Source organism: Plectropomus leopardus, chromosome 16, assembly GCF_026936395.1.
Source record: "Plectropomus leopardus strain MGB_pleo_1.0 chromosome 16, ASM2693639v1, whole genome shotgun sequence".
Lineage (NCBI taxonomy): Eukaryota > Metazoa > Chordata > Actinopteri > Perciformes > Serranidae > Plectropomus > Plectropomus leopardus.
Genome location: NC_142191.1, coordinates 33692000 through 33719799, shown reverse-complemented (window position 1 = coordinate 33719799; position 27800 = coordinate 33692000). Strand labels below are relative to the sequence as shown.

The following is a 27800-nucleotide window of genomic DNA, read 5'->3' as shown; positions in this document are numbered from 1 at the left end:
GACTGATATTCTTGTCTCATTTTTAACATATTCTGTTTATATTTAACACACTTTGTAGCATGATGCACATATTTGTACCTAATCTTATTTTTTGATTTTGTTTCTTTTATAGTAGTATAATGCACATTTTTAAAATACTTTTTATTTTAGAATTGTTATTTTCTTTATATAGTTTTATAGTATATTACATAAAGTATGAGAGCAACACTTAAAAGTGTAAAAATGTCCCCCGAGAGATCAATGAATTACATTTAAATTTGCCATATGTAACACATATATATTCTACACACCTACTTAGTTTTTTAGTCATCTACCAAATTAAACTTGAATACATATCCAAAGTGTCATTATTTACATTTTCATAAGCTTCATAGGTATTACTTTTGAGACACTGCATGTCAAGTATTGACTGAATCCAAATACTACAAATGCATGTCTTTTTATTGTGTAAACTGGTTAAAATAAGTATTGTGATAACATTGTTAATGTATTGTTTGATTTATGCAAGTCCAAACAAGTAACTTTAGAGAACAAATCTGATTCTAAAATAAATAATGATGGGGTGCCTGGTGGATCAGTGGATAGAGCGGTGTCCTATGTGCACAGGTTTGATTCTAGCCTCGGTCCTTTGCTGCATGTCGCCCCCTCTCCGTCTCCCCCTTTCACACTCAAACTGTCCTGTCGATTAAAGGTAATAAAAGCCCCAAAAATATTTAAAAATAAATAAATAATGACGTTACATACATTTTAAAACAATATGGAGATATAAAAGCAAATAGCAAAAAAAAAAAAGCAAAATATACAGCATATTATACAGTACTTTACATGTAACAAGGGTAACGGCAACTACTCTCTCCAAGGAATTAAACCCTTGTATTGTCCGTGAGGATGTGGACAACAGTAAAGAACTGACCAGACCAAGAAGCCTGGTAAGACCACAGGTGACCTCGACCCAGAGTCCCCCACTGCCATGTAACAAACTTTATGCTGCATGGTGAAACTGTCCGTTGTCTTCCCGCCATCTGTATGGTCGGCTACGGACTGTATGTAATTCCAGATGACCCCCCCCACTAAAGCTGCCTCCTGTAAGGCCACGGTCCTCAGGGGTTTGGACCACACGATGCCGTCTGCCTTGTCCTCCATGTTCCCTGCCTGATACATCCAGCAAACAGCTGGTTCCCTCCTCTAACTGCCCGTTTGCTTGTAGACTTGACTTGAATTGATATTTTAATTTTTTAATGCATGAATTTTTGATTCTGACTTTGTGAACAATGAAAAGTAAACGTGAAAATTAGTTTTTAATTTTGAAGAAATTCATTTAGAAACAAAAAGCATTATAATATGTAATATTCGTTACTAAAATTCAATGGCATTTTAATTTCAAAATCAGACAGATTTATTTTATACTTTTCATAAATTATTTAAAAAAACAAAAAAAAAACAACAATCATTCCTTCTGGGCATGACTATGCTGTTGTTGTTTTTCTTCCATTTCTATAAACACTGCTGCTGTAGGAAAGTTGCTACTGAATGCAAAAGAAAAAGCAAAAGCTGATGATCATGTAAAGCAATGAGCATGTATAAAACAAGCTGTAAAGCATACATCTCTGCAAAGCAACAAAGTGATTTCACCTTTTTATCATTAAGTTAATCATTGACAGAGATGAGATATTGCTCCATTGTGGTCAACATATATTTTTTTCACTGAAGACAGTATTTGTGATGTTTACCTGAAAAAGAGAATAATTAAGGATTGCATGAAACAACAAACAGACCAGAATCACTGATTGGGAATTCAACACTTGTCTCACTGAGCTGTGACTTGACAAGAACAGAACAGCAGCTCGCTGACAGTAACTAAAAACTCCAAATGTTTGTTTTTCATCCCAGAGGCCTTTTTGAGCTCCCTAACACCTCACTTAGTCTCTGCTGGTGAGAAGACTCCAAATTCAATGTGTTGATCAGCAGTATCCATAGAAACAGACAGAGACTCAGAGATGACCTCCTCCCATTAAAGCCCCTGAAACCTGGCTTCATCATTAGTAGATGGACTTGTATCTCTTCTAAATACAGCTTCTTTACTTTCACAGCCTAATAAGACATTAACTAAGCATAATGTATGCTGAAATATGATTTATGAGCTCCAGCAGCAAAGAAGAATACTGATGCTTAACGAAAAATTATGATGTAGTATTTGCTAGATATACATGATTATTTTTGTGCTTTTGCATATAATTTATTTTAAATTTAAAAATTGTTATTATTGTTTTTTAAATTAGTTGTAGCTATAAGGTTTTTCCAAAATAATTACTTTTCAAAGCCTTATTGTGAAGAATTCCCGCTGTTTCCTCTGGGTGCGGCTGTCTCACTGCATGCTCCTGCTCCAGCTGTGAATTCGATATAAACTGTCCGGATGTGCAGGGCGTACGTAACACACAGCCATGGAGAAGGTGAGTCATGTGATCTGAGTTACCATCTCAAACACACTGACCTGATACATTGTTGCCAATGTAATTCCATTTATTGCTTTTCTTTTGCTATTGAAAATGAGACATCCATTTTCTTCCGCTTATCCGGGGTCGGGTCGCGGGGGCAGCAGCCTAAGCAGGAAAGCCCAGACTTCCCTCTCCCCGACTACTTCGTCCAGCTCTTCCCGGGGGACCCCGAGGCGTTCCCAGGCCAGCTGTGAGACGTAGTCTCTCAGCGTGTCCTGGGTCTTCCCGGGTCTCCTACCGGTGGACGTGCCCTGAATACCTCACCAGGGAGGCGTCCTGGAGGCGTCCTAATTAGATGCCCGAGCCACCTCATCTGGCTCTTCTCAACACGGAGGAGCAGCGGCTCTACTCCGAGCTCCTCCCGGATGGCCGAGCTTCTCACCCTATCTCTAAGGGAGAGCCCAGCCACCCTACGGAGGAAGCTCATTTTGGCCGCTTGTACCCGCGATCTTGTTCTTTCGGTCACTACCCAAAGCTCGTGACCATAGGTGAGGGTAGGAACGAAGATCGACCGGTAAATCGAGAGCTTTGCCTTTCGGCTCAGCTCCCTCTTCACCACGACAGACCGGTGCAGAGTCCGCATTACTGCAGACGCTGCACCGATCCGCCTGTCGATCTCCCGTTCCATCCTTCCCTCACTCGTGAACAAGACCCCGAGGTACTTAAACTCCTCCACTTGGGGCAGGATCTCATCCCGATCCAGAGGGGCATGTTCAGTTAGTTGATATTAACAATTGTCTATCACAGCCATTATCACCTAATTATTGCCTGTTAATACCTTGTTTCTTGCCTCAATTAATGATAATTTTTTTAATGTTGATGTAAATTATTTGTACATTTAGGGTACATTTATGGTGGATGCCCTTTGCTTTCATCCCTTTATTTCTATTGCCTATCACAAACCATACATGCCAGTTAAACCAATCATCTGTCACCTGCAAATTTAACAACCTTGTGATCTGTAGACTGGACAATAAGACATTGTCAACGCCTGTGCTTTGACCCCCTGCTGTCATTAATTATTCAATACAAACTCTGAACTTTACAACCTGGACTCAGCATGTTTGTTCTTATGTCAAGTCAGTGAGTGGGATTCAGATAATCCAGCAAAATCACAAATTGCTCTCACTTATGTAATCTTTTCATGCTCTCTATTGCTTTGTATGGCTGTGTTTTTTCATCATAGTGTTGCAAGAAAAAAAGTGCAATATAATATAGAATATAATTCAACAAATTATATCATACATAATATTGCACTTTTTCTTGCACCATGAGTTGGGTCAGTCTCACAGTTGGAGACCTCCCTTCTGTGTAAAACTGGTTGCATATGTAAGATGTACAGATGATTACTGTAGAGCACTCCCTGGTGCAAATTCATCTCTGCCTCTTTTATTCTGTAAGATATCTAATTGACTAAACAGTAGAGGTTATAATTATATTATTGCATCAGTATTTGAGAATGCCAACTATGAGCTAAGTGATTACATCAACATGCTGACATTCCCTCAGTGATAATGCTTGCATACTGATGTTTAGATGAAATAATGTTTACCATTAATGTTTTGTCTGTAAGCTCTAAAATTACAGCTGCGGCTGATGGGGATGTTTGCATGTATTTGGTCATAAACCAAAGTATTATTATTATTATTATACAAAGTAAAATTTTGACTTGATGGTGATGCTAGAGGAAAAGTAAGTGGATTACTGAAGTTATTGCAATTCATTCGGAGGAAAACATGAATGTATGTACCAAAGTTTAAAGGAGTGCTTCCAGTGGTTGTTCAGATTTTCTCTGCTTGGACAAAAGTGTTGAGGCAACAGACTGACCAGAATTGCTAGTTCATCCAAATGTTGAAGGTTTTGATTCAGAACAATGGACTTATTAAACTGAAATATTGATTGCATGAAAGTTTAACGAAATTATTCAAACCACTGAGATTGATCATTCCTGATTGTTTCGCCAGAGAATTCTCACCACTCTATTGGGCTTCTCTGAACTATGAAACACACAGCCTACTCCTAATCTACAGTGGAGTTGACAATAACTTTAGGAAAGCTTTTTTGCCATATTAATGTTAGCTGATATAATCTACCCATACACACCCAAAGGTGTTTGTTCTTTTTGTCAGCTAATGCGACAGACCTACAACATGGACATCGTAATAAGAGAATCTCGAGTTTCCAAACTATGCTCCTGTAATGATGTTTTATGTTTTATCAGCCGACCCAAACGCTGTTAAACAGCAACCTAGAAATGCCAACAGTGGCGTAATTTTCAAGTCTAATCTGGTCCACTGGCAAACACATACAATTCAATGAACATTGTGATACAAGCAAAAACAATGCATGAACATATTTGCTTCTGCTTCACTGAAAACTGAATTGTGTTTCCATGATCACATATTGGTCCACAGTACAGCAGCTGTACCAGTGAACAACATTATATTCATAACATATGAATGTCCTGACAAGGTGACTAATCCCTAATAGATAAGGATCATGTTAGAATTGCGCAGATTTCCATGGTGATTATTTCTGTTCCTTAATTAAGGATTTATGTTATAACTCCCTGCTTGTAAAAAAAAATTAAAATAAAATAAAAAACATATATATCCTCATATATATATATATATATATGTGTGTGTGTGTGTGTGTGTGTGTGTGTGTGTGTGTGTGTATCCTTTCCTTTATTTGGTTTCCCAAAAGCTTTGTGCGTGTGTGTGTGTGTGTGTGTGTGTGTGTGTAGCAAATACAATACAGTAAGGAAAATGTCCAAGAACATGGGAAGAACAAGTACAAAACATTTTTTGCCCGTACACATACAGCAGGATAACACAGAGGTTGCCGCATATAACAACATGCTAAGGACCATTGTTTTAGACCATAGGGATTAGACAGGACACCTGTATTTGTCATGTATTTGTAACTGGAGTGCATCACATGTGACAGAAACAAGTTCAGGAGGAGAATTGGGGGAAAAAAGGCAAGAGGTTGGAGAGAAAGACAAGCATGGCTTTCAGTATAATCCATGTGTCTGTTATGGCATGCAAAATTTCATCATGTGAATGTATGAAATTGTGTGCTTGTGTTTTTCTATGTGTATGTTGATATGTGCAGTGAAACATATTGTGAAGGTGTGAAGGGATAGTTTAGGCTACTGATGCAAGTCAGTGGAGTAAGTGTGGTTTTGGGGAGCTGTGAGGAAGGTTCAATGTCACAAGAAAACAGAAACCATTCTTATGAAGCAGGTTTCAGGCCACACCACTTCCAATTCAACCAGTTCTATGCATACTGTTTATATCCAGTTGCCGATTAATATTGGCTCACTGTATATACTGATCATCACCATCTAAGTTGTTGCTTCTTAGCCATGGACTGTCATTAGAATGACCTGGTTAGCCCAACATTGATTGTAAGATCCCAATTGAGCACACTACAAATGATACTGATTTTCTTCAACCTGGGAGTTTCTCCAAAAAGCTTTAACTACTATAATAAATAGAACAAATGTGCGAATCTGGAGTGAAAAGATGTAAATATTATAGTATGTTTAGAATAACCGCCCACCTGAGGCGTCTCCACAAATACAATGGCCAGTCATCTAGAAAGTTTGACTTCATGTTGCAGTAATATAGAGGTACATTCATTCTAGAGGTATCTAAATTGTTTGGTTGACCCAATTTAAGAGAAACTCTGGTATTTTTTAACCTGGCCCCTATTTTCCAGTGTTTTTAATTAATTAATTAATTAATTTATTTTAAAGTGAGTAATGATGACTAACAGGAAACTAATTTCAGAAATCGATATTGGTCCAGTATTGAAAGAATGTGCCGCAGCCAGTAGCAGCGAAATAAACCTCAGTGCAACCACTCAGGGCAAATATGCCTCTTCAATTTGAGTTATTTAACATTATGGAAAGGAACCTACTTAGAAGTCAAACATTTTTCCATTTTTCCATTTGCCTGTTCTCGTCAGTTTTGGGTCCAAGTCTCATTCTGAAATCTCACAGACTTTTTCACATCTTTTAGATAATAGTAAGATATACTTCCTTTACTTACTTTTACTTTTAAGAATTTTTAGAATAAGATGAAAGACGAATGGTTCAGAGTTTCACTTGCCCGGACGCTGGTAGGGGGCCCCCCCGGAGCCAGGCCTTGGAGTGGGGCTTAATGGCAAGCGCCTGGTGACCCATGGGGCCCGGCCGGGCACAGCCCGAAGAGGTGATGTGGGACCTCCTTCCCATGGGCCCACCACCCGTAGGAGGGGCCAAAGGGGTCGGGTGCCGTGTGAGTTGGGCGGCAGCCGAAGGCAGGGACCTTGGCGGTCCGATCCTTGGCTGCAGAAGCTAGCTCTTGGGATGTGGAACGTCACCTCTCTGGTGGGGAAGGAGCCTGAGCTGGTGCGCGAGATTGAGAAGTTCTAACTAGATATAGTCGGCCTCACCTCGACACACAGCGTGGGCTCCAGAACCAGTCTTCTCGAGAGGGGTTGGACTCTCTTCCACTCTGGAGTTGCCACTGGTGAGAGGTGCCGGGCAGGGGTGGCAATACTTATTGCCCCCTGGGTCTGTGCCTGTACGTTGGAGTTTACCCTGGGGAATGAGCGGGTAACCTCCCTCCGCCTTCGGAAGGGGGTACGGATCCTGACTGTTGTTTGTGCCTATGGTCCTAACAGCAGTGCAGAGTATCCACCCTTTTTGGAGTCCTTAGAGGGGGTGCTGGAGAGTGCTCCTTCTGGGGACTCCCTTGTTCTGCTGGGGGACTTCAATGCTCACGTTAGCAATGACAGTGAGACCTGGAGGGGCGTGATCGGGAGGAATGGCCCCCCGATCTGAACCTGAGTGGTGTTTTGTTATTGGACTTCTGTGCTCGCCACAGATTGTCCATAACGTACACCATGTTCAAGCATAAGGGTGTCCATATGCACACTTGGCATCAGGACACCCTAGACTGCAGTTCGACAATCGACTTTGTAGTCGTATCGTTGGACTTGCGGCTGCATGTCTTGGACACTTGGGTGAAGAGAGGGGTGGAGCTGTCAACCGATCACCACCTGGTGGTGAGTTGGCTCCGATGGTGGGGGAGGACGCCGGTCAGACCTGGCAGACCCAAATGCATTGTGAGGGTCTGCTGGGAACATCTGGCAGAATCTCTCGTCAGAAGGAGCTTCAACTCCCACCTCCACGAGAGCTTCGACCATGTCCCGGGGGAGGCAGGGGACATTGAGTCCGAGTGGGTCATGTTCCGTGCCTCCATTGCTGAGGTGGCCGACCGGTGCTGTGGATGTAAGGTGGTCGTGCCTGTCGGGGTGGCGACACCCAAACCTGCTGGTGGACACCGATGGTAAGGGATGCCGTGAAGCTGAAGAAGGAGTCCTATTGGGCCTTCTTGGCCTGTGGGACTCCAGCGGCAGCAGACAGGTACTGACAGGCCAAGCGGAATGCAGCTATGACGGTCGCTGAGGCAAAAACCCAGGCATGGGCGGAGTTTGGTGAGGCCATAGAAATCGACTTCTGGATGGCTTCAAAGTTCAGAAATCACCATCCGTCGTCTCAGGAGGGGAAGCAGTGCTCTGTCAACACTGTGCATGGTGGGCGGGTGCTGCTGACCTCGACTCAGGACGTTGTGGATCAGTGGAAGGAATACTTTGAGACCTCCTTAATCCAACCAACATGCCTTCCAGTGAGGAAGCAGGGCTTGGGGGTGTGCTCCTCCATCTCTGGGGCTAAGGTTGCTGAGGTGGTCAAAAAACTCCTCAGTGGCAGGGCCTCAGGGGTGGATGAGGTCCACCCGGAGTTGACAAGACTGCAACATTGCATGGACCTCAGGAGCAGTTCCTCTGGACTGGCAGACCAGGGTGGTGGACCAGAGGGTGTTTTCCAACTACAAGGGGGTCACACTCCTTAGCCTCTCTGGTAAGGTCTATTCAGGGTACTAGAGAGTAGGGTCCGCCGGACAGTCGAACCCTGGATTCAGGAGGAGCCGTGGACCAGCTCTGGACCCTTGGCAGATCTTTAAGGGTGCATGGGAGTTTGCCCAACCAGTCCACGTGCTTTGTGGACTTGGAGAAGGCATTCGACCATGTCCCTTGGGGAGTCCTGTGGGGGGTTCTCTGGGAATATGGGGTTTCGGACCCCCTGATACAGGCTGTCCGTTCCCTGTATGATCGGTGCCAGAGCTTGGTCCGCATTGCCGGCAGTAAGTCGAACCCGTTTCTGGTGAGGGTTGGACTCCACCAGGGCTGCCCTTTGTCACCGATTCTGTTCATGACATTTATGGACAGAATTTCTTGGCACAGCCAGGGTGTTGAGGGGGTCCGGTTTGGTGACCTCAGGTTGGGTCCCTGCTTTTTGCAGATGATGTGGTCCTGTTGGCTTCATCAGGCCGTGACCTCCAGCTCTCACTGGATCGGTTCACAGCCGAGTGTGAAGCGGCCAGGATGAGAATAAGCACCTCCAAATCCGAGGCCATGGTTCTCAGCCAGAGAAGGGTGGAGTGCCCTCTCCAGATCAGGGAGGAGATCCTGCCCCAAGTGGAGGAGTTTAAGTACCTTGGGGTCTTGACATGAGATTGACAGGCTGCGGATTGACTGCAGTGTCTGCAGTTATACGGACTCTGCACCAATCGTGGTGAAGAGGGAGCTGAGCCAAAAGGCAAAGGTCTTGATTTACCTGTCAATTTTCGTTCCTACCCTCACCTATGGTCACAAGCTTTGGGTAGTGACCGAAAGAACGAGATCGCGGGTACAAGCTGACAAAATGAGCTTCCTCCGTAGGGTGGCTGGGCTCTCCCTTAGAGATAGGGTGAGAAGCTCAGTCATCTGGGAGGAGCTCGGAGTAGAGCCGCTGCTCCTCCGCGTTGAGAAGAGCCAGATGAGGTGGCTCGGGCATCTAATTAGGACGCCTCCAGGACGCCTCCCTGGTGAGGTGTTCAGGGCACGTCCCAACGGTAGGAGACCCCGGGGAAGACCCAGGACACGCTGGAGAGACTAAGTCTATCAGCTGGCCTGGGAATGCTTCGGGATCCCCGGGAAGAGCTGGACGAAGTGGCTGGGTAGAGGGAAGTTTTAGCTTCCCTGCTTAGCCCCCCCCCCGCCCGACTCCGGATCAGCGGAAGAAGATGGATGGATGGAGACTTCTCCTTTAGAAAGACTTAGACACAAAACAGACCACACCAAAGCAAAAAGACACAAAAGGTTTTTTTTTACAAAAGGTTGTGAGACACTCATAATAACAATCTGGACCTATCAGTGGCAAAAAAAAAAACAGTTTTACTTGATATAAACTGACACCTGCCCCAAGTGGTTACGTTACAGCCTGTTTTACCAATGCCGGCTGCAGCACTCTTTCTCAATACTCGACCAGTTCAAAAAATTGTTGTTCCCATTAATCACTTTCCTGTAACCAGCCTGTTCTCATTCCCAACTCATAAAACAGCACCACTTTGTCAGTGCTGTTGGGGTAAATGTGCATTAAACGCTGCTGGACAACATTAGCTAAGAATGGCTAAGAACTTGTCACTTGAGGATGCAGTCGGACAGAACCTGTTGTGTGCTTTAATCACAGCAGGACAGCGGCAAGTTGAAATCTTGCTGGTAATAATGGCGTTGGTTGCCTGTGCTTGTGGTGTTTAAACATCATTACACCATTTGTTGACATTACAGTAGTGGCATCTGGGAACATAACATCAGATGCAGATGGATACAGCGTAATATGTAGACTGAAATCCACTGCAAAGGGGCAATATATGTTGAGTTGGGATGGGAATTTGTTGCTGTAACCAGATGATGGCCAAGAAGCTTTGTGTATTAAAAGTGTTCCAAAATTAACTGAAAAATTCGAAAAAAAATCATCCTCTGGAACCTGATGGAATTGGAAGGGAATGGACCATCGCTGCTTTGCAGAGAAGTACCTCACTGCTGCTGCTGCCAGCGGTCTCTAACACAGCATGAGCTAGAGCAGGACAGGATGGAGGACCATGGAGAAGCAAGATGGTTCAAGATGACACTCATTTTAACATTATGATTGAATCCAAAATAAGCAATGTTTAAAAATATGTTCAAAAAGCATCTGATATGTAAAAGAAAAGACATGTGAAGTACATATATTTTATAGTTGAACTAAAATTTACAAAACCACTTGTATGTTCCTTCGTTCATCTCAGAAAGTCTTGTTCATTGAACCTAGAAAACAGGTGACTGGACCTTGAATCTCACTGTCGAAAGTCTTTGTGTTGTGTGGTAACATTTTATAATAAGGTACACAAAAATTAGTAGATTGTTAATAGGGAACAAATGAAGAATGAATGAAAAACTTTTTATTAGGTAATGGTACGTTCTTTGGAAACTCCTTATTAAATGTCATAAAGTAGCTAATCAATAACTGATGATTAGTTATGAAATGACTGAGGGAACGAATAAAAAATCAATTCTTCCTCAGTGGTCAGTTCTTAAGTAACTACCAATCAAATTTTAAAACGTGACTAATGATTAGTTAATTAAGACACAAGTGAGGAAACAAAGGAAGAACAGCCTGATAGAACTGACAGCCTGCTTGTTATTGCTTAATAAGCAGCTAGCTAGAGGCCCACAGAAGGACAGTTTATAGGCTGGTGAACTGATTATCCAGAAGATGACCTGCAGCCACACGCCACCATCGTCCAGACAACAAAAGCACTGGCAACACTTACAAAATGGACCTAAGAGTCTACATTTTTAGTGGAATTGACAGAGAGGCAGCAGGACACACATCCACGTAAGGTGGTAGTGTTTCAGCAGTTAAAAATGACTGAATCTTTAATGAACACTTCAGAGTGTGTTTTTTCTTTAAACTTTCAAAGTTAAGGCCAATTTGACACACATAAAAATTGAGGAAAAGATGGAGAGGAAATCATCAGCTTTGTTCCAGACCACACAGACGGTCAAGACCATCTCTATGAAGGTGTCTGAATGGATGTGGAGGGATAAAACACTGCAGTCCCGACTACACGGATCTACTTTGGATCCCAAACACCCTTTTCTCCTTGCTGCGGTTGAGAGGAGGTGCGGAGGCACTAGACTGTTGCTGAGGGGTTCGGGCTCAGGAGAGGCTCCTACTCTAGGGCCACTTGTCACAGAACCAACCCCCCCAAACCCCGATCCCCACCCCCTTCCTTAACTATGATCATATATATATTATTGCTTTTTTGTTGTTGTTTGTTTATTGCCAGATTTGGGCTTATTTGGGCTGTTTTGTTGCACAAATAGAAGGAGCTGGCCGGACTGCATTACACTGTGGTTATATGTGACAAAGACTGATGGATGGATAGATGGATGGTGCCACTCAGCAGCTGGCTAGTTAGTCAGGATGGCCTCGTAAAAAAGTCTGACAGATTCATTACCAATTTATTCAGTGATACAGGATCCCCAGTCTGTTGTCTAGCACTCATCCGTATCTTGATATCATCCTCCTTAAAGCATTATTGGGTAAGTAGTTTTAAGGATTCAGAGGTAGGCTATGAGGTAATTTCTTATGTGTCCTCTCCCTCATTCCTCCATTAACTGATCATTGACTTATGCATGCAACTGGCGCTGTGATGACGACAGATAGAGAGGCATTTGTCAGCGTACACTGTTGTTTTTTTAACATTTTAAGTGTGTTTTAAGTGCGTTTTTATTGTGTTTGTTGAGCAGCACTGAGTAGCATATTTAGCGATTATTCTTCCCATTTACTTCATTAGCTATAGAGACTTTTTATTCACTTGATTAAGCGGCGATCAAGAGGAAATGGATATCCATTCTGACGTTCCTGTGCTGGGCTCTCATTTTGCCAGGGGAACAAGCGTCTCGTTTAGAAGTGGACTGTTGCAGTACACTTGTGAGTTGACAACTAACTTGCTGTGTCTTTTAGACCAAAGTATATTCCCTGTGAATGCGGCCGGCTGGCACTAGTGCTTGTTTACATTCCCTGTCTAGTAATGCCACACACGCGTCACAGACGACTGCCAAATGTGTGCACTGCATCGAAGTGCATCTCCTGACTGCCCGGTTTTCGTCCTCATGGACTTCAATGGCTGTTTGCTGAATAAAGTACTCCCTAAACCAGAGGTGATAAAACAATTGACTTCTGTTACAGCAATATTAAAAAGCATATAAGGCCCATGAGAAAATGCCCTTGGCACTGTAGATCACAGTGTTGTTCACCTCATCCCTGCCTATCGTATGAGGTTACAGAGAGAGGGCTGTAAAGAAAACAGTGAAAGTATGGGACAGCAATGCACGTGAGACTGTAAAGGGCTGCTTTGACTGCACACTGTGGGATGTGCTGTCTGAGGGCAGTTTAGAGGAGGCTACAGATGTTATTTCCCATTAAATCACTTTCTGTGAGGACATGATAAATCCCATTAAATCTGTCAAAGTATTTTCCAACAATAAGCTGTGGATCTCAAAAGCCCTGAAAGCTACAATTAGTGAAAAGAAAATTGCATTTATCTAAGGGAATAGAGGCCAAATGCATTCAGAACATACTGAACAAACAAATAAAAGAGGCCAGTAGAGGATATAAGGAGAAGGCTGAGAAGCTTTTCCAATAAGGCAAATCTAAGGATGCCTGGAAGGGGGTTAAAACACTAGCCTTCCTCCCTAATAAGCCAACCATTCCCATGTCTGAGCACTGTGTCAGCATAGCTGAATACATGAACACTTTTTACTGCAGCATTGACCAGCATGACTACTCTCTGGAGCGGGAGGAGTTAAAATCTCCATTGACCGCCTTTGTGAGTCTCCACTGATCCCCTGGTTTTGCAGCCTGAGGATGTAGAACATGTCCTTAAAGAGATAAATCAAAATCAAACAAAGCAGCTGGGCCCGATGACGTTTGTGGCTGCCTGCTCAAGACCTGCTGCAACCAACTGCCTGATGTTCTCTGCAAGCTCTTCAATCACTCCTTAGCTGAATTCCATCATTCTACAATTTGGAAATCTTCTATTACTATCCAAGTGCCCCCCCAAAAAAAAACAATCCTACTTGTTACTGTCCTGTGGCTTTAACATCCTTCTTGCCCAGCTACAGAAGGTAGTTGGCCCCACATGGATCCCCTTGGGGCATATCTCCATCTTGAGAAGGCAAAAGCCTATGTTAGATTGGTCTTCATAGATTTCTCCAGTGCCTTCAACACAGTGCAGCCCCACCTGCTGGGACGAAAGTTGCTGGAACTAGGTGTTGACCCTCGTCTCATCCTCTGGGTCCTCTCCCTCCTGACAGGCAGCGTTCAGCAGGTGAGAATTAACGACCACAACAGCTCCAACTGTACTACCTCAACTGGTGCCCCCCCAGGGCTCTGTTCATCCTGTACACCAACCGCTGCAGGAGCTCTGTCCCTGGAATTATTTACATCAAATATTCAGATGACATTGTGTTTGTGGACACCACCAACACTGAGGGTCCAGGCTGAGAAGGAGCTTTCTCCGATAGGTGTAAAACCATCTGCCTTGAGCTCAATGTCTCCAAGACCAAGGAGATGGTCATTGACTGCCAGCAGGAGCAGCTCCCTATTCCCACACTGAGAATCAACTTCCAGGACTTTGAGAGGGTGGAGGAGTACAAATACCTCGGCACCACAATTGACCACAAGCTGACATTCAAATTCAACAGTGATAAGATCTTCTCTCAATGTCAACAATGCTCTTCTTTTGAGGAAACAATCAATCCATTTTACTCGCCTTTTACAGATGCTTCATCGAATCCATTATCTCCTTCAACATAACAGGCTGGTTTGGAGCAAAATCCACCACAACCCTCTCAACAAAATCATCAGGATGTGTAGCAAAATCGTCGGCCTGGACCTTGAACCACTCACCAGAATCTATAATAGGCAGACTGAAAGGTCTTCATATAGCCTCAGACCTCACTCACCTTCTGAACAGCCACTACTCCCCCCTACCATCTGGTCGCAGGTACAGGGCACTCCCATATAAGACCAAGCGGGCTTCACAAAGCTTTGTGCCCTCTTCTATTAGACTCATCAATGCTTGAGTCTTGCCTTCTTACCTGGCCCCTACCTCAGATTGACGGATTATCGGACTGACCGTCGTCTTTTTAACTATATCTTCTTAGCTACATCTATATGCTGCATATTTTATGCTGTCCTGTTCGGTATACTGTCCTATGTGTTGGTATTGTCATGTTACAAGGTGTTTGTACGCTTACCGATGCTTTTAATCACACATGAAGTTCCTCACAGAAAAATAAAGTTCTTTTGACTCTGACTTGACTTGACTAATGCTTAGCTACGTTCTATGATACTTAGTTTGGAGCTCAAGCACTGGCCATTAACTAAAAGTTACTTCCTATTAAGTTCCCCATTGGATGCTGAAGCTGCTGTGAGAGAGGCTGAGCCAGCTGTGACTGCAAGACTCACGAGACTTGTCCTCGGATACAAAACTTTTCTATTCTACATTATATCCCTACATCTACTTCTTCATTCCTTCTGGCACTCGGATTATAACACCATTCAACCTGGATCACCTAGAAGATTGCATCGATGAGTGTTTCCACAGACTTTGCACAATGAACAGGGACAATGCACCACCATTCGGCAGATCCACATCCACTCCAAGCCAAGATAAAAAAAGATCCTGACCTGCTTCAGGCTCCGATTCAGGTACACCACTATCCCAATCCACAAAACCACCATGCGGCATGGATGTGAGCGACATTCTTATATCCATTGAACAGAGGCTCTCCACCAGAATCGCTCTCATCGAGGTGCTGCACAGGGAATTCCAGGCCATTCAGCCAAGAACAAATTGAAATTCTCACACAGGAAAACAAATCACTCCAACAGTCCATCAGCACACTCTCACCACCCAGCTTACCTCTGTCACCGCCGACAATAAAACAGTGAAAGAAACTATCCTTGACTTACAAGCAAACAGCATGAGGGACAATCTCATCTTCACTGGCATTCCCGAACACCCTGCAGATGACCCAAAAAAATCGTTAAAGGACTTCATGAGCCATCAGCCCAAACTCCCCGCTGACACTGTTAAAACCATCACAGTTCACCGTGTATATCGAATTGGTCGTAAAAACCCAGCCAACGACCACCACCCCATCCAATCGCCGCCAAATTTAAACAATTTAAACAAAAGCAACAGGTTTCAGCATTAGGCCGAGCAGCTGAAAGGAACGGACTATGGACTCAACGACCAATTTCCAAAAGAAATCATGCAACGGCAAAAGCAGCTTCACACTATACAAAAACAGATGATGTCACAAGGAAAGTCAAGTCAGTATTCCCTGTTTCAGGGGTTCTTTTGGGGAGTTTTCTTTAGGCAATGTGAGGGTCTAAGGGCAGAGGGATGTCCTATGCTGTAAAGCCCTCTGAGGCAAACTGTGCTTTGTGATAATGGGCTTTATAAATAAAATTGACTTGAAATAATTTGATGCATGCACAAAGACACACACACACACACACACACACACACACACACACACACCACACTCTCCCCATCTCCACCCCCTATCTCTGCGTCCCCTTTCCTTTTTCATCTATTGATTTGAGATAACAATAACCATTAGACGCACTATGGACTATCAGTTATTACTGCACGTTAAGATGTGCTCTGAGCAATTCTGGTTTCCCATTAGCACCTGTCTTTTATGTATTTTCTAAATATTTTTGCCCCTCTGTTTTATTATTTGTGTCTCTCTGCTTTATGTTCAATGCTTGTCCCACCTGCCCCCCCCAACACACACACAAGCACTTTCTCTCTAACACTCACACACACAACCCAACAGAAAAAGAACAGAATGAATTAAGAAAGTATAAATTTCAATTAAACAAAATCATCAAGAACAATTCCACCACAACAATAAATCTGGAAAATACTTGGCAAATCAAATACAACAGAACAAGGAACAAAACAACAATCCCCATTATAAAGGACTCAGCAGGGAAGCCAACACAATCATTAGAAGGAATAAACAACATCTTCAAAGATTTGTATACCAATTTATACTCATCTGAAAAAGACCCAGATCAACAAGAGATGAACTCATTTCTTTACAGCATTAACTTACCACAACTCACCTGAGATCAGATGCTACACTGGAATCAACCAATAACAGACAAGGAACTTTCTACTGAACCTCAACCTCATGCCAAACAATAATCCCCAGGACCTGAGGATTAAGAACATTGAGAAGGGATATCGTCCCATATCCCTTCTCAATGTAGATTTTAAAATGATCACAAAAGCACTCACTCACAGAATTGAAAAAATCATGTCATCTATCACTCATCCCGACCAAAACCGGCTTTATCAAAGGTAGATATTCCTCCAACAATACATGCAGACTTTTCAACATCATGGATCATTCATGAAAACAGCAAACACAAACTGTCATAATCACTTAAGATGCAGAGAAAGCTTTTGATAAGGTGATAAGGTTCTCAATCCTTCCATTAAACAATAACAGCTGGGATATGGCGGCCCAAACACCACCCATCCTTTATGCACAAATTACATTACATATTTAGGTACTACTATTTCCCTCTGGCTGTCAGGGTTGTTCAATCCCAACTACACCCCACTACTCAAAACAATAAATCATAACTTCCTCCATTGGATGAATTTACCAATCTCCAAAATAGCAACAATTAAAATGGCAGTTCTTCCCAAAATAAATGACCTATTCTCTATGATTCCAACCCACCCACCCCCACTCATGGTTCAAATCACTAGACTTAATGATCACCAAATTCTACTGGAAAAACAAAATACCAAGAATCAAACTCACAACCCAACAAAAACCTTGAAAAACGAGGAGTCGCAGCACCAAATTTTTATCCGTACGTTCTGCAAACTAGCTACAATACATTTTTAAATTGACTCACCCTCACCAATCTGACAATAGATGGTTAGATATAGAACAGACAGGTTGTAGCAAGATTTCCATCTCAGATTTACCATTCATCAGTCAATCAATCAAACACCACCCCTATTTTAAAACACTAACTATATTGGCAACTCTGACAGCCTGGTGGAAATTTCACAAAATTGCTAACTCCACTCTTGTGCACTCTAACCTCCAATTAATACAATACAAGATACTCCAAGATACTCCACAGAACTCACTACACTGGGCAAAAAATGTTTACAATGGGATTAACACCAGACGCTTGTATTAACTGCATGCAAAACAAAAACAAAACAACTACATCCAAGCCATCGGGCACTGCACACCGATTCAACAGTTCTGGAAAAAAGTAACATCATCACTTTCTACTTTCTTTCTCTTTGCCCTCTCTTTATATTATCTTCTCATCAGTACTACATTACATCATAACACGCTATATAATACATACACTTCAGCAACTCTCACCCTGTTGTTATGCCATCATTGTTATTGCCCTAGCTATAGCCAGCTACAATATCAAAAATGAACAAACATCAATAACTTGGGAAAGACAGATGAAGGGAGGGGAAAGGATTGGGGACAGAGAAAAACAAAGGAGAAAAAATTATTCCTTCTTTTTTTCTCTCTTTTCTCTTTTCTTTCTTCCTATTCATCGTGTTTTGATATCCATTCATCTATTTACCTAATTACTTATTTTTCCTACCTAGCATATTTCCCTTCTACACTCTCCCTACATTTAACACTTCCCCCACCAAGTTATCTTCCAAATCACTATTCTCCTATCCTATTTACACAGACACCCACTCACATGCACACACTCTCTCTCTTTTTCGTTGTTTGTTAGTTTTTTTTTCCGCCCTAAGTGTATACACGTAATGTCATGTTTTCCACATAATGTTGTATTTGTCATGTCTTCACTTGTTCTGTAGTGTACCGCATCACTAAATAATAAAAAAAAAAGTTCCCCATTAAGTACCTCAGTCTTTTTTCAGATTGCCTAACCATTAAGTAATGAGTAACTACTTTATGACATTGGTAGTTATTCAAGAACCAACCATGAACTAATGAGTTCCTCCATCTCAGCCAGACTCAAGGGCAAGTTCCTCACTTGTTTTTCATTAGTGTCTTAGTAACTACGCTAAATAATGTGCAACTTGTTGTATAGTGTTACTAGAGCTGTTAAAGATCATTACGGCTGTCAGTGAGAAACAAAAAATGTGATACAAATATTGATTCAGAATACGTCCTTATGTGCCTGGGTTTAAGAAAACTCTGGCCATGAAGTGACATGTCATAGTCAATGCATTTAAAATAGAATTGTAAAAACACTGTAGACAAGCTTAAATAAAAATACAATATACTACTGCCCCTGCTGGACAAATATGAGGGGTTGTGGGTTTCAGTTTTAAATGCATTTCTTTATGATAATATCAGTATTACAATAGCTGTAGCTGTGAGAAAAAAAAGGTGCTTATGTCGAGGAAATGAAGTCAGGTATATTGCAATTAAAAACAAAAGAAAACAAAACTTTTCCTTTAAATAATTCACATTATCTTAAATGATGATGAAAAATATCTTAAAAATCTTAGCATTACCAAGAAGCAGGAATCTACCACGTTGATTTTAGGATGTCAGGTGAACTGTGTGCCACCTTTGTTTTTTGTAATAAATACAAATAGAAATCAAAACGACACTCGCCACATTGATCTGGGTGTTTCTTTTCCACCTGTGTGGAATTGCTGTCATAAGCATATTAACAACAGTACAACAAAGCGTGTGCTGCCTCCATCACTGCCATCCTTTCTCTAAAAGGGTGGAGCAGCTGTTTTGTTGAAATATCAACTCACAGCATTATCACACACATACAAGAACAACTCCATGTTACAGTTGCAACCCTTTTTGTGTAAAGGGATAATTTGTCTCTTTGCTTATGCTACCATGTCTACAATCTGTAACTGACATGGTTCCACAAAAATTTCAAGACCATTTCAAAGCTAAAATCTATATAGTCACAAAAGTCATTGCGTATTAATAGCAAACATACTCCTAATACAGAACAAGATCAACTGTGGTGGCTATATGGAAGACCATCAAAGTTTTTTTTTTTAGAATAAATACTGCTACCACTGCTACTGCTACCGCTAATAACAATGATAATAACAATAATAATAATAATAATAATAATAATAATAATAATAATAATAATAATAAGGATTGTACCTTTAAGTGTTTCCACTGATAAGACCTATTAGAGGGAAATATCCAGGTTCCACACACTGCAGCACCCACATGACACATGGAACAAGAATCCGAGTGATTCATAAGCATTATTAGACAAGGACAGGAACATTGTGTTAATTATTATCATGTAGCATCACATCATTTCAGCAAAAAGATTAGTTAGACACACCATCATACACCGCCTAGGCAAAACACAAAAACAGAAAACACGGCACACCCTTAAAAACATGATCATATACAGAATTACCTTCATATGAGATCACAAACACATCATTTTAAACAACTTGTGTCAGTTTTACTCCTCTGCTATCTGCCTAAGCATTCTGGTAATGTTTACCAATGAAAAATAAAGAATCAAATTCTCCCAACATCACATGCATTAGCAGCAGTGGGCCTAATGTTAGACCTAGGTAATCTGACAGATCTATAGTTTGTATAAAAACTTGCATGTGATTGCCAGAGAAATGGTTACTTTATTTAGTGATTTTCATCCCCTCAGAGCTGAGAAATCAAACCAAGCTAAACAACAATGTACTACAGATTTGGAAATAAACATATGATTTCAGGGTTCATTTTTATAATGTAGTTTTACATTTTTCGCTTTGCCCTTCTTAATCTTGCCTAATGATATTTTGTCATCAAATATAGGTAATCTCTTAAGATTACAATGCAATTATTATCCCCGAACTGAAAGCAACATGCTCACCAGTAGAGATAGTAGAAAAAGGAGAGGACGAAGAAGGACAGCTTGCACCAGGCCTCCTTTAGGCAGAATTTGAGCGTATCGCCATTCATCACAGATGCTGGGTCGTAGAGCAGCTCCTTAGTGTCCGTTGGAGAATGGAAGTACCTACCACAGAGGGCAAAGACCACATCGCGGGGAGGTGACCCGGTCGAGACCCAAGGGGGGAAGGGGAAGAAAGGAGGGACGGAGGGAGGCGGGGGACATGATGGGAGGAAATGGGGAAGGAGATAGTATGGAAAAAGATGGCATGATGAGTTAGGGGGACAGCATCATGCAGCAGACATGGGTGAAATAAGTAGCTGGATATGTGGAAACTGACTGTTTGTGAACAAGAGCTCTCTCAATTTGCTCAGTGATTTAAAAACTATATATATATATATATATATATATATATATATATATATATATATATATATATATATATATATACCCAAAAGAGCTTTATTCCAGTGTAGTGTTCTCAGCTCTGAAAAAAGGCCTTTGTACGCCAGGGGTGACGCAAATAAACGGCACAAAATTGCATTTAATTCGGACGCGAATTTTGAGGCCCCTGTCTATCACATGAGAGGCGATGTAACAAATAAATAAATTTCAATTCTAAAAACAATCACTCGATGTGATGTGATGATGACCTGGTGCTTATTTTGCTTAATACCAAAAAACAAAATAAATGGGTTCATCCTGTTCTTGAAAAAAGAGAACTTGGTGAGTTGCACTGTTTGGTTCAGGAGCTGAAATTGTAGCACAGCAGCTTCAGGACCGACTTCAGGATGTCTGTTGGACATTTTGAAATACTGCTGCAGCAGCTTGCTCCAAGACAAGAGGCAGAGGAGCAATTTCAAAGAGCCTATTGAGCCTGAGCATCGATTAGCCTTATGTCTGAGGTAAGACCATACTTCGTTTTTAAATGTTTGTTTTGAGTAAAGTTTGTTCGTAAACAACTCCCATTGTACACATGGTGCATTTGGTTTATTTATATTATTGGAGAGGAGTTGAGTTTCCTCGATCTTTTACGAGGCTACGTAATATCATATTAAAGACAAAAACAACTTAGCACAGGCTAGAGACCCCACATGCTGTCTCTGAGGTCATTATCTTTATATTGTTTCCCCTTGTATCGTACAAAACTGGGTTTTGTGAAACAGAAACGATCAACCAGTCTGACATACTGATTGTTTTGAGCGTGACTTTGCAATAACGAGCATTTTGATTGGTCGAATGTCTATTTGTCGGAAGCGGAACTTCGGAAAAATATCCTAGATCCAAAAAATAAAAGCTCATGTGAAAGCTGGCATTGAGTGGTTACAGGAATGCAAAAAAATTAATTACATGCATTTTAATTGCACGGGGAAAAAAACGCGTCTGGTTTGCAGTGGCCTCGAATACAGGCTGCTCAGTGTCAACTACACTGTTTTTACCATTTCATTGTCTATGGAGAACTAACACACTTTATACCATATGACATCCCAAATATGAGTTGCAGTACTCTAGCTTTTGGATTTGGGATAAGGATCTGTATAAGTATGTTTGGACTCTAACATGTTTGAATTTTGAAAATGGGCATTGTTCTCCTTTAAGTTTCACAGACCTAGCATCTGTATAGTTAGTAAGGATCCAAATAGGGTTTGATTTAAATATAAAATAATTTACATATCTATGTGTGATTTGGTTGCATGGCTTTTACTACACAAACCTTAGAAAGGGAAATCTGATTTTTATCCAGTAACATTTTGAAGTTAATTTTGTTATTTCACAGATGTTGGTCGTCTGCACCAAGGCACCAAAGTAAGAAGCATTATTCCATGAAAGAAGAGGACGAAGAATAAAGCAGACGATGGAAATTGTGAATTGCAACTAAGATTTTAGGGTTGTTGTTGTTTTTGGGGTTTTTTTTTTAACCATTAAAGTCAAAATGTAGACATCAGTGGCATCACAGAAATGACTCTGGATAACAGATGAAAAAATAATTCAATATTTTCCCCATAAGTTTCCATATTAAATACTGTGAGCGAAGACTACTAGCCACACATAGCTTAAGCCTCAGTTTTTAAGCACCATTATCCTGTATGCAGCCACCAAGAGCATATTTAAGAATCTTTTTACAGGGTTATTTTTTAAATAAGTTAGCTAGAAATGAAGTTTTTGACCAGCCAACACACAGAGTTATATTTAATCAGCAAACCAGAGCTACTAAAAATCAGTTTAGCCAGCAAAAGTGATGGCCACCAGCTAGAGGTGAGATGCCAACTTTGTCAACCTCAGTGAGAAATAAAAGCCTCCTCTCTCCTCTCTTGCTAAAGTGGAAAGCTTGACAGGTGCAGCAGTAAAAAATAACCTCTTATCCCTTTATTTTCTGTAAGCAGCGAGTGGTTTTACTCATCTTGTGGAAAAAAATGTTAAAGTTCCCAATAAGATAAACAAAACTTTGGTTAACTGTTTCACTGGATATTCAATTAAAGGCCTATATTTTCATCCAGGTCAGTTATTAAAAAATTAAAATTAGTCTCGAAAATACTTTTTATCTAAAATTAAATTAAATTACTGCCAACTATGCTCTTAGCATAATCAATGTTTGTGAACATACACAAACAGCTATATTTTTTAAGCTGTACAAAATAAAGATGTGCAATGTCACCAACATAGTAAACATGGTAGTAATTAATAATAAAGTGGGTTTGGGGAAGTTTGGGATATTTCCTGGAGCTTTTACATTCCATTTAGACTTATCTTCTTGGGGCTGTTAGACTTACGAAACACGATAAGAGATATGTCACAAAGAAAATGAGTACTCAGAGAGAGTCACTTTAAGAAAACGTGAAAAGGAAATCTCAACTACTGCCTTTCGCTTTCAGAGAGGGCTGATTATGTACTGAGACATGAGCGTCACATTTAATGGGGGAATTTGTATGGAGTTAGAATGATCTCAGAATGAATGAATACACACAGAAAGATTCACAAATGCATTTTGGGATTTATATATGTAAATGACTCTTGACACAAAAATATTTTTCAATACGCACAAAAATATTTTTTGTTCTATGTAAATGCAAAAAGAATCCACATATAGCCTAAATTAATAAGGTTCACAAATGTACCTTCTGATGCACACACAAATATGTCTCGTTATAAATATATACAATGGAAATCCACAAATATATGTATTTAAAATAATTTGCAATTTCAAGTCGAACAGTTGTCTGACTTTTCCAGCAGCCTTCAGTCTGTACAGGAAGTCGCCGAAGCACCTACTTCCTGTTAGATTGGATTCCTATTCATTCAGATTTGATCATATCCGTTCATCAGTCTGTTTACAGTCTCCAATTATTGTATTGATGGACAATGTAAACATTTAAAATATTATACAGGCGATCTGTGATTTCTGTTCATGTCTTCATTGACATGAATTCTAATTTATATCAGAATTATATCATTTTGCTGCTGGATATAAATCTGCTGAGAGATTCACCCTCAAACTACATCAATAAATCCAAACCATCATAACAGCTCTCAGATCAGTCAAACAGCCTATCAGGGCTTCACATCTCTGCACGTTATTTTAAGAATCCTCACATCCTACTTACACTACTGACCACAAGTTGTGGTTGTTGTTTAATCCTTAATCTTTCTTTTCCTTCCTTCTTCAAAATAATTAAAATACTATACAACAGATTCTGTATAGTTTATGGTGAATGTATTTAGTCTTTGTGACTGCAAAACATGTACTGTACTGTTAACAGAAAAACCTTCAAATAAGACAAATCGATTCCAAATCTCTGAAATTCAACAAAAATAAAAAGTTTATCTGACATGTCATATTGGTGAGTCAACGCCTGAACCAATCAGCTGTTCGATCAGCTGACAGCCAGGCATAAGCAGCGGGCGGAGAGCAACACCTGGATCTAAAATCTGAGGCTGCCTCGAAATTGCAAGATGATTGCAGTCCTCTTTTACATGACGTCAAAGCAAGTTGGGCTCGGGGCGGACACAAATCTAACCAGCAGGCATTGCTCTTCGATCACTGGTGATCGGTTCTGTGCAGAACTAGGTAGGCTTGAACCGACCTATGGCAGAGCTCAACCAATCAGAGCTGGGGAGAGTCTTTACGCAGCGTCAATCACTGCTCGTGCACACCCTCCCTTGCGCACGCTAAGTCAAGCTCATTACTGTCAGTGCGTGGCCTTGAGAGGAAAATAATCGATACAGTAAAAAAAAACAAGAAATATTTGTGTGTGCATCAGAAATACATTTGTGAACCTTATTAATGTGGATTCTTTTTTGTATTTATATCGAACAAAAAGCATTTTTATGTACACTGAAAAATATTTGTATGTAAAAAGTCATTTATATATAGATCGCAAAGTGCATTTGTGAATCCTTTTTTGTGCATTTATTTAAATTGAGATCATTCTAACTCCATAAAGTTGCTTGTAATTGACCCCAGAGCTGACACCAACAAACAGGATTTCGTAACAATGGCGAATTGTATAACAATGTAACAGACCAGTTGCATTAATGTAGTTGGCTGTTTGTTTCAGTCATTTAGTCCCAGAGCCCATCAGCAAGGATTTCACTTCTTTAAACATTCAAATTCGGTTTTGCAGGGTTTCATGGGAAATATAATTCAACAAGGAAGCTGCCATCATAATGCATGTGGTCTGCTCAGCCATAAAGTGGCTGATGGATAGTGTATGCATGGCCGTACTATATTCTAATTAACGTACATTGGTTGCTCACAACTGTTAAATGATCAACATTTGGTTGTCATAAACAAATTACAATGTACACAGACTTTACCTTCGGTCAATCGATGACTCATGCATGTATGAAGTCGTCAATAATGCATCTGAAAATGAATCTTGATGAATTCTGGGTGTGACAAAAGGGTTTTTGACATTGAATGTAATCCCCATGTATTTCTACAAAAGATACATGCACAAATGACTGATGATGAGGTAAACAGGGGTAGATCATCGTTTTAAAATTAGCTAATAAAATGTTGTAAACAGCATTTGTTTAAAAATAAAGCAATACAAAAGAGCAATGTACACATTTTGTTAAATAACAGAGATTACTGCTTTTTGTCATAGACATATCTATATTCTCAGTATGGACCAATCTGTCTCTCTCTCTCACTCACACACACACACACACACACACACACACACACACACACAGACTTTGGAAAGGTTTCAGCTGACAGTCAAAACATTTTAAGAAACTACTGCACTAAAAGCCAACTGTTTTTGGAATATCCTTCCACACCGTTATACGAACACACATGCATACACACATACACAGTCATATTCCAAGAGCTTTCAGACTGGCAAAAAACATTTTTTTCAATAAACAAGGAAATATCCTCTGCGCATGGACAAGTCAGTTACATCAATGGAGACTGCTGAGGTCTGGCACATAGTCCGTCTGCATGTCACTCAGTCACTCTCTGAGCCTCTTTGTATTAGGTGATGCAGACCTTGCAGGACCCCAACTTGATTATCTAAAGGATATAATCATATATTTTTCAGGTCTGTCTATATACACTAAAATACCCAGTGAAACAGCTTTCGCTTGCTGCAATTGCGCTAGTTTATGCTGGCCATTAAAAGAACCATCTCTAAGGTTTTTCAGTTCTCGTGGCCACAATGGCTTGTTACGCACCGTCTCATCTTGTTGTGCTGCAGTAAACACAGTTGTTTCATCAGAAAGGAGCTTATGTGCATCGAGGAAACAGCTTCAGCAGAATTATTTTGCAGCTTCTCCACTTTTCAGTGGAATTACTGGATACTCTGGTCAAAGCAGTGAAATGCTAAAGGAGACGGAAATGCGGCGGTGTGCTTGTGAGCCTTCGCAGATACATACTCTCCGCTGATATTTCTCTCTAACGTCAATTCGTTGTGCAACAAAATGGACGAACAAGACTTTTCTTCATCAGGGATCTGTTTTTACATCAACAGTGGCTGATGTCAAGTCAAGTCAGTTTCATTTATAAAGCCCATTATCACAAATCACAATTTGCCTCAGAGGGCTTTACAGCATACGACATCCCTCTGTCCTTAGACCCTCACAGGGTTGAAGGAAAAACTCCCCCCAAGACCCCCTATAACAGGGGGGAAAAAGGTAGAAACCTCAGGAAGAGCGACTGAGGAGAAATCCCTCTTCCAGGACGGACAGACATGCAATAGATGTCGTAAAGAACAGTTAAATTACAGTAGATGATAAAATTATATATATGAAAGATAGATAGAGAGAAAGAGAAAGAGAGGGGGGAAGAGAGAGGGAGATTATGTTATTATGTGACAGTGGTCCAGCAGCACTGTTCCCCTGATCTGGAATCTTTTTTCATCATTTGCAAACCTTTCTACTCCTCCTGTGAGTACGCTTTATTTATTGTGGTCAGAGTCTATATTCCACCGCACACCAGCGTACAGGAGGCACAGCAAACACATGTCAACCAGATACTGGGTGGAGCTGACAAACCGGCACGCCGTAGTTAAGGTCCTTGGCAATTTGAACAAAGGTAACCTCAGCCATGAACTCCCTAAATACAGAGTTTAATAAATACCAAACCAGTGGTGCTTAGGGTTGCTACCTTCAGGGTGGAAAATTAGGGACACCTCGCGGCCCCATAACCCCTCCATAACCATGGCAACATTGCGGTTGGGTGACAGGCCTGTTATTCAGATTCAGTCTCTCTTCTGATTTAATATTTCTTCGCTATGTTGCGTCTGGTTTTATCACCCTCATGTCTTTCCGAGCATGTGAAAACATAGTGTAAGACTTAGAGTAGGGTGTGTATAGAAATATGGGACAAATTGTATCACATTTTACCTTTACATACGGGATGGGTGGAAACCCTAGTGGTGCCTGTCAGGCTGTCTCATACGCTGCACTGGAACACTTGTCATGGTCCTCCTGGTTCCTGCATACAGGCAGATATTACAGCTTTGTAAAGCTGCTGTGAGGAACAAAGAAGTGGATCAGTAAAGCTGTGGAGAATCTCCAAGTGTGCTTGGAGTGCACAGACTGGGATGTTAAGAGGTCTGCTTCCAACAGCCTGGATGAGTACACAGAGGCTGCGATGTCACAGTTAAACTCAGACTGCTAAGGTTGCAAAAGGAGTAGGGACAGGGACGGGTTTGCATAGACAAAAATTGTCCTTTAGCCATATATTGATCTTGATTGCCTTATATAGACCTTTGATTTGACCTGAAGTTAATTTATATAAGCCTTTGTAAGAAGAAGAAGTTTCATTTGTGTGTGAAGAAACTTGCTGTTGCTTTGAAGAGGAGACATGGTCCTTGATTCTCCCTGATTCTCCTAACACTGTGAAAAGTGAAATTTAAATTGAAATTATAAATATGTAACCAAATGTGATGTTTGTGGTCAGACTCACTCAGTACACTCTCTGAGTGCTGTTCTTT

The 27800-nt window shown here is 41.1% G+C and overlaps 1 protein-coding gene across 4 annotated transcripts in view; it reads right to left on the bottom strand.

The window, feature by feature from the left end:
• cnih3 (cornichon family AMPA receptor auxiliary protein 3) overlaps positions 1-27800 on the bottom strand; it is a 172822-nt gene that overhangs the window by 7364 nt on the left and 137658 nt on the right. The window contains exons 5-7 of one of the 4 annotated variants that reach the window (XM_088089520.1): positions 20341-20484; positions 19614-19669; positions 10406-10446 (exon numbers count right to left, since the gene is read on the bottom strand). In XM_088089520.1, the coding sequence (XP_087945646.1) occupies positions 19642-19669; positions 20341-20484 (172 nt within the window). In that variant the 3' untranslated portion in view covers positions 10406-10446; positions 19614-19641. Of the gene's footprint in view, positions 1-10405; positions 10447-19613; positions 19670-20340; positions 20489-27800 lie in introns of all 4 variants that reach the window. The other 3 variants (XM_088089517.1, XM_088089518.1, XM_088089519.1) reach the window with 3 other exon arrangements.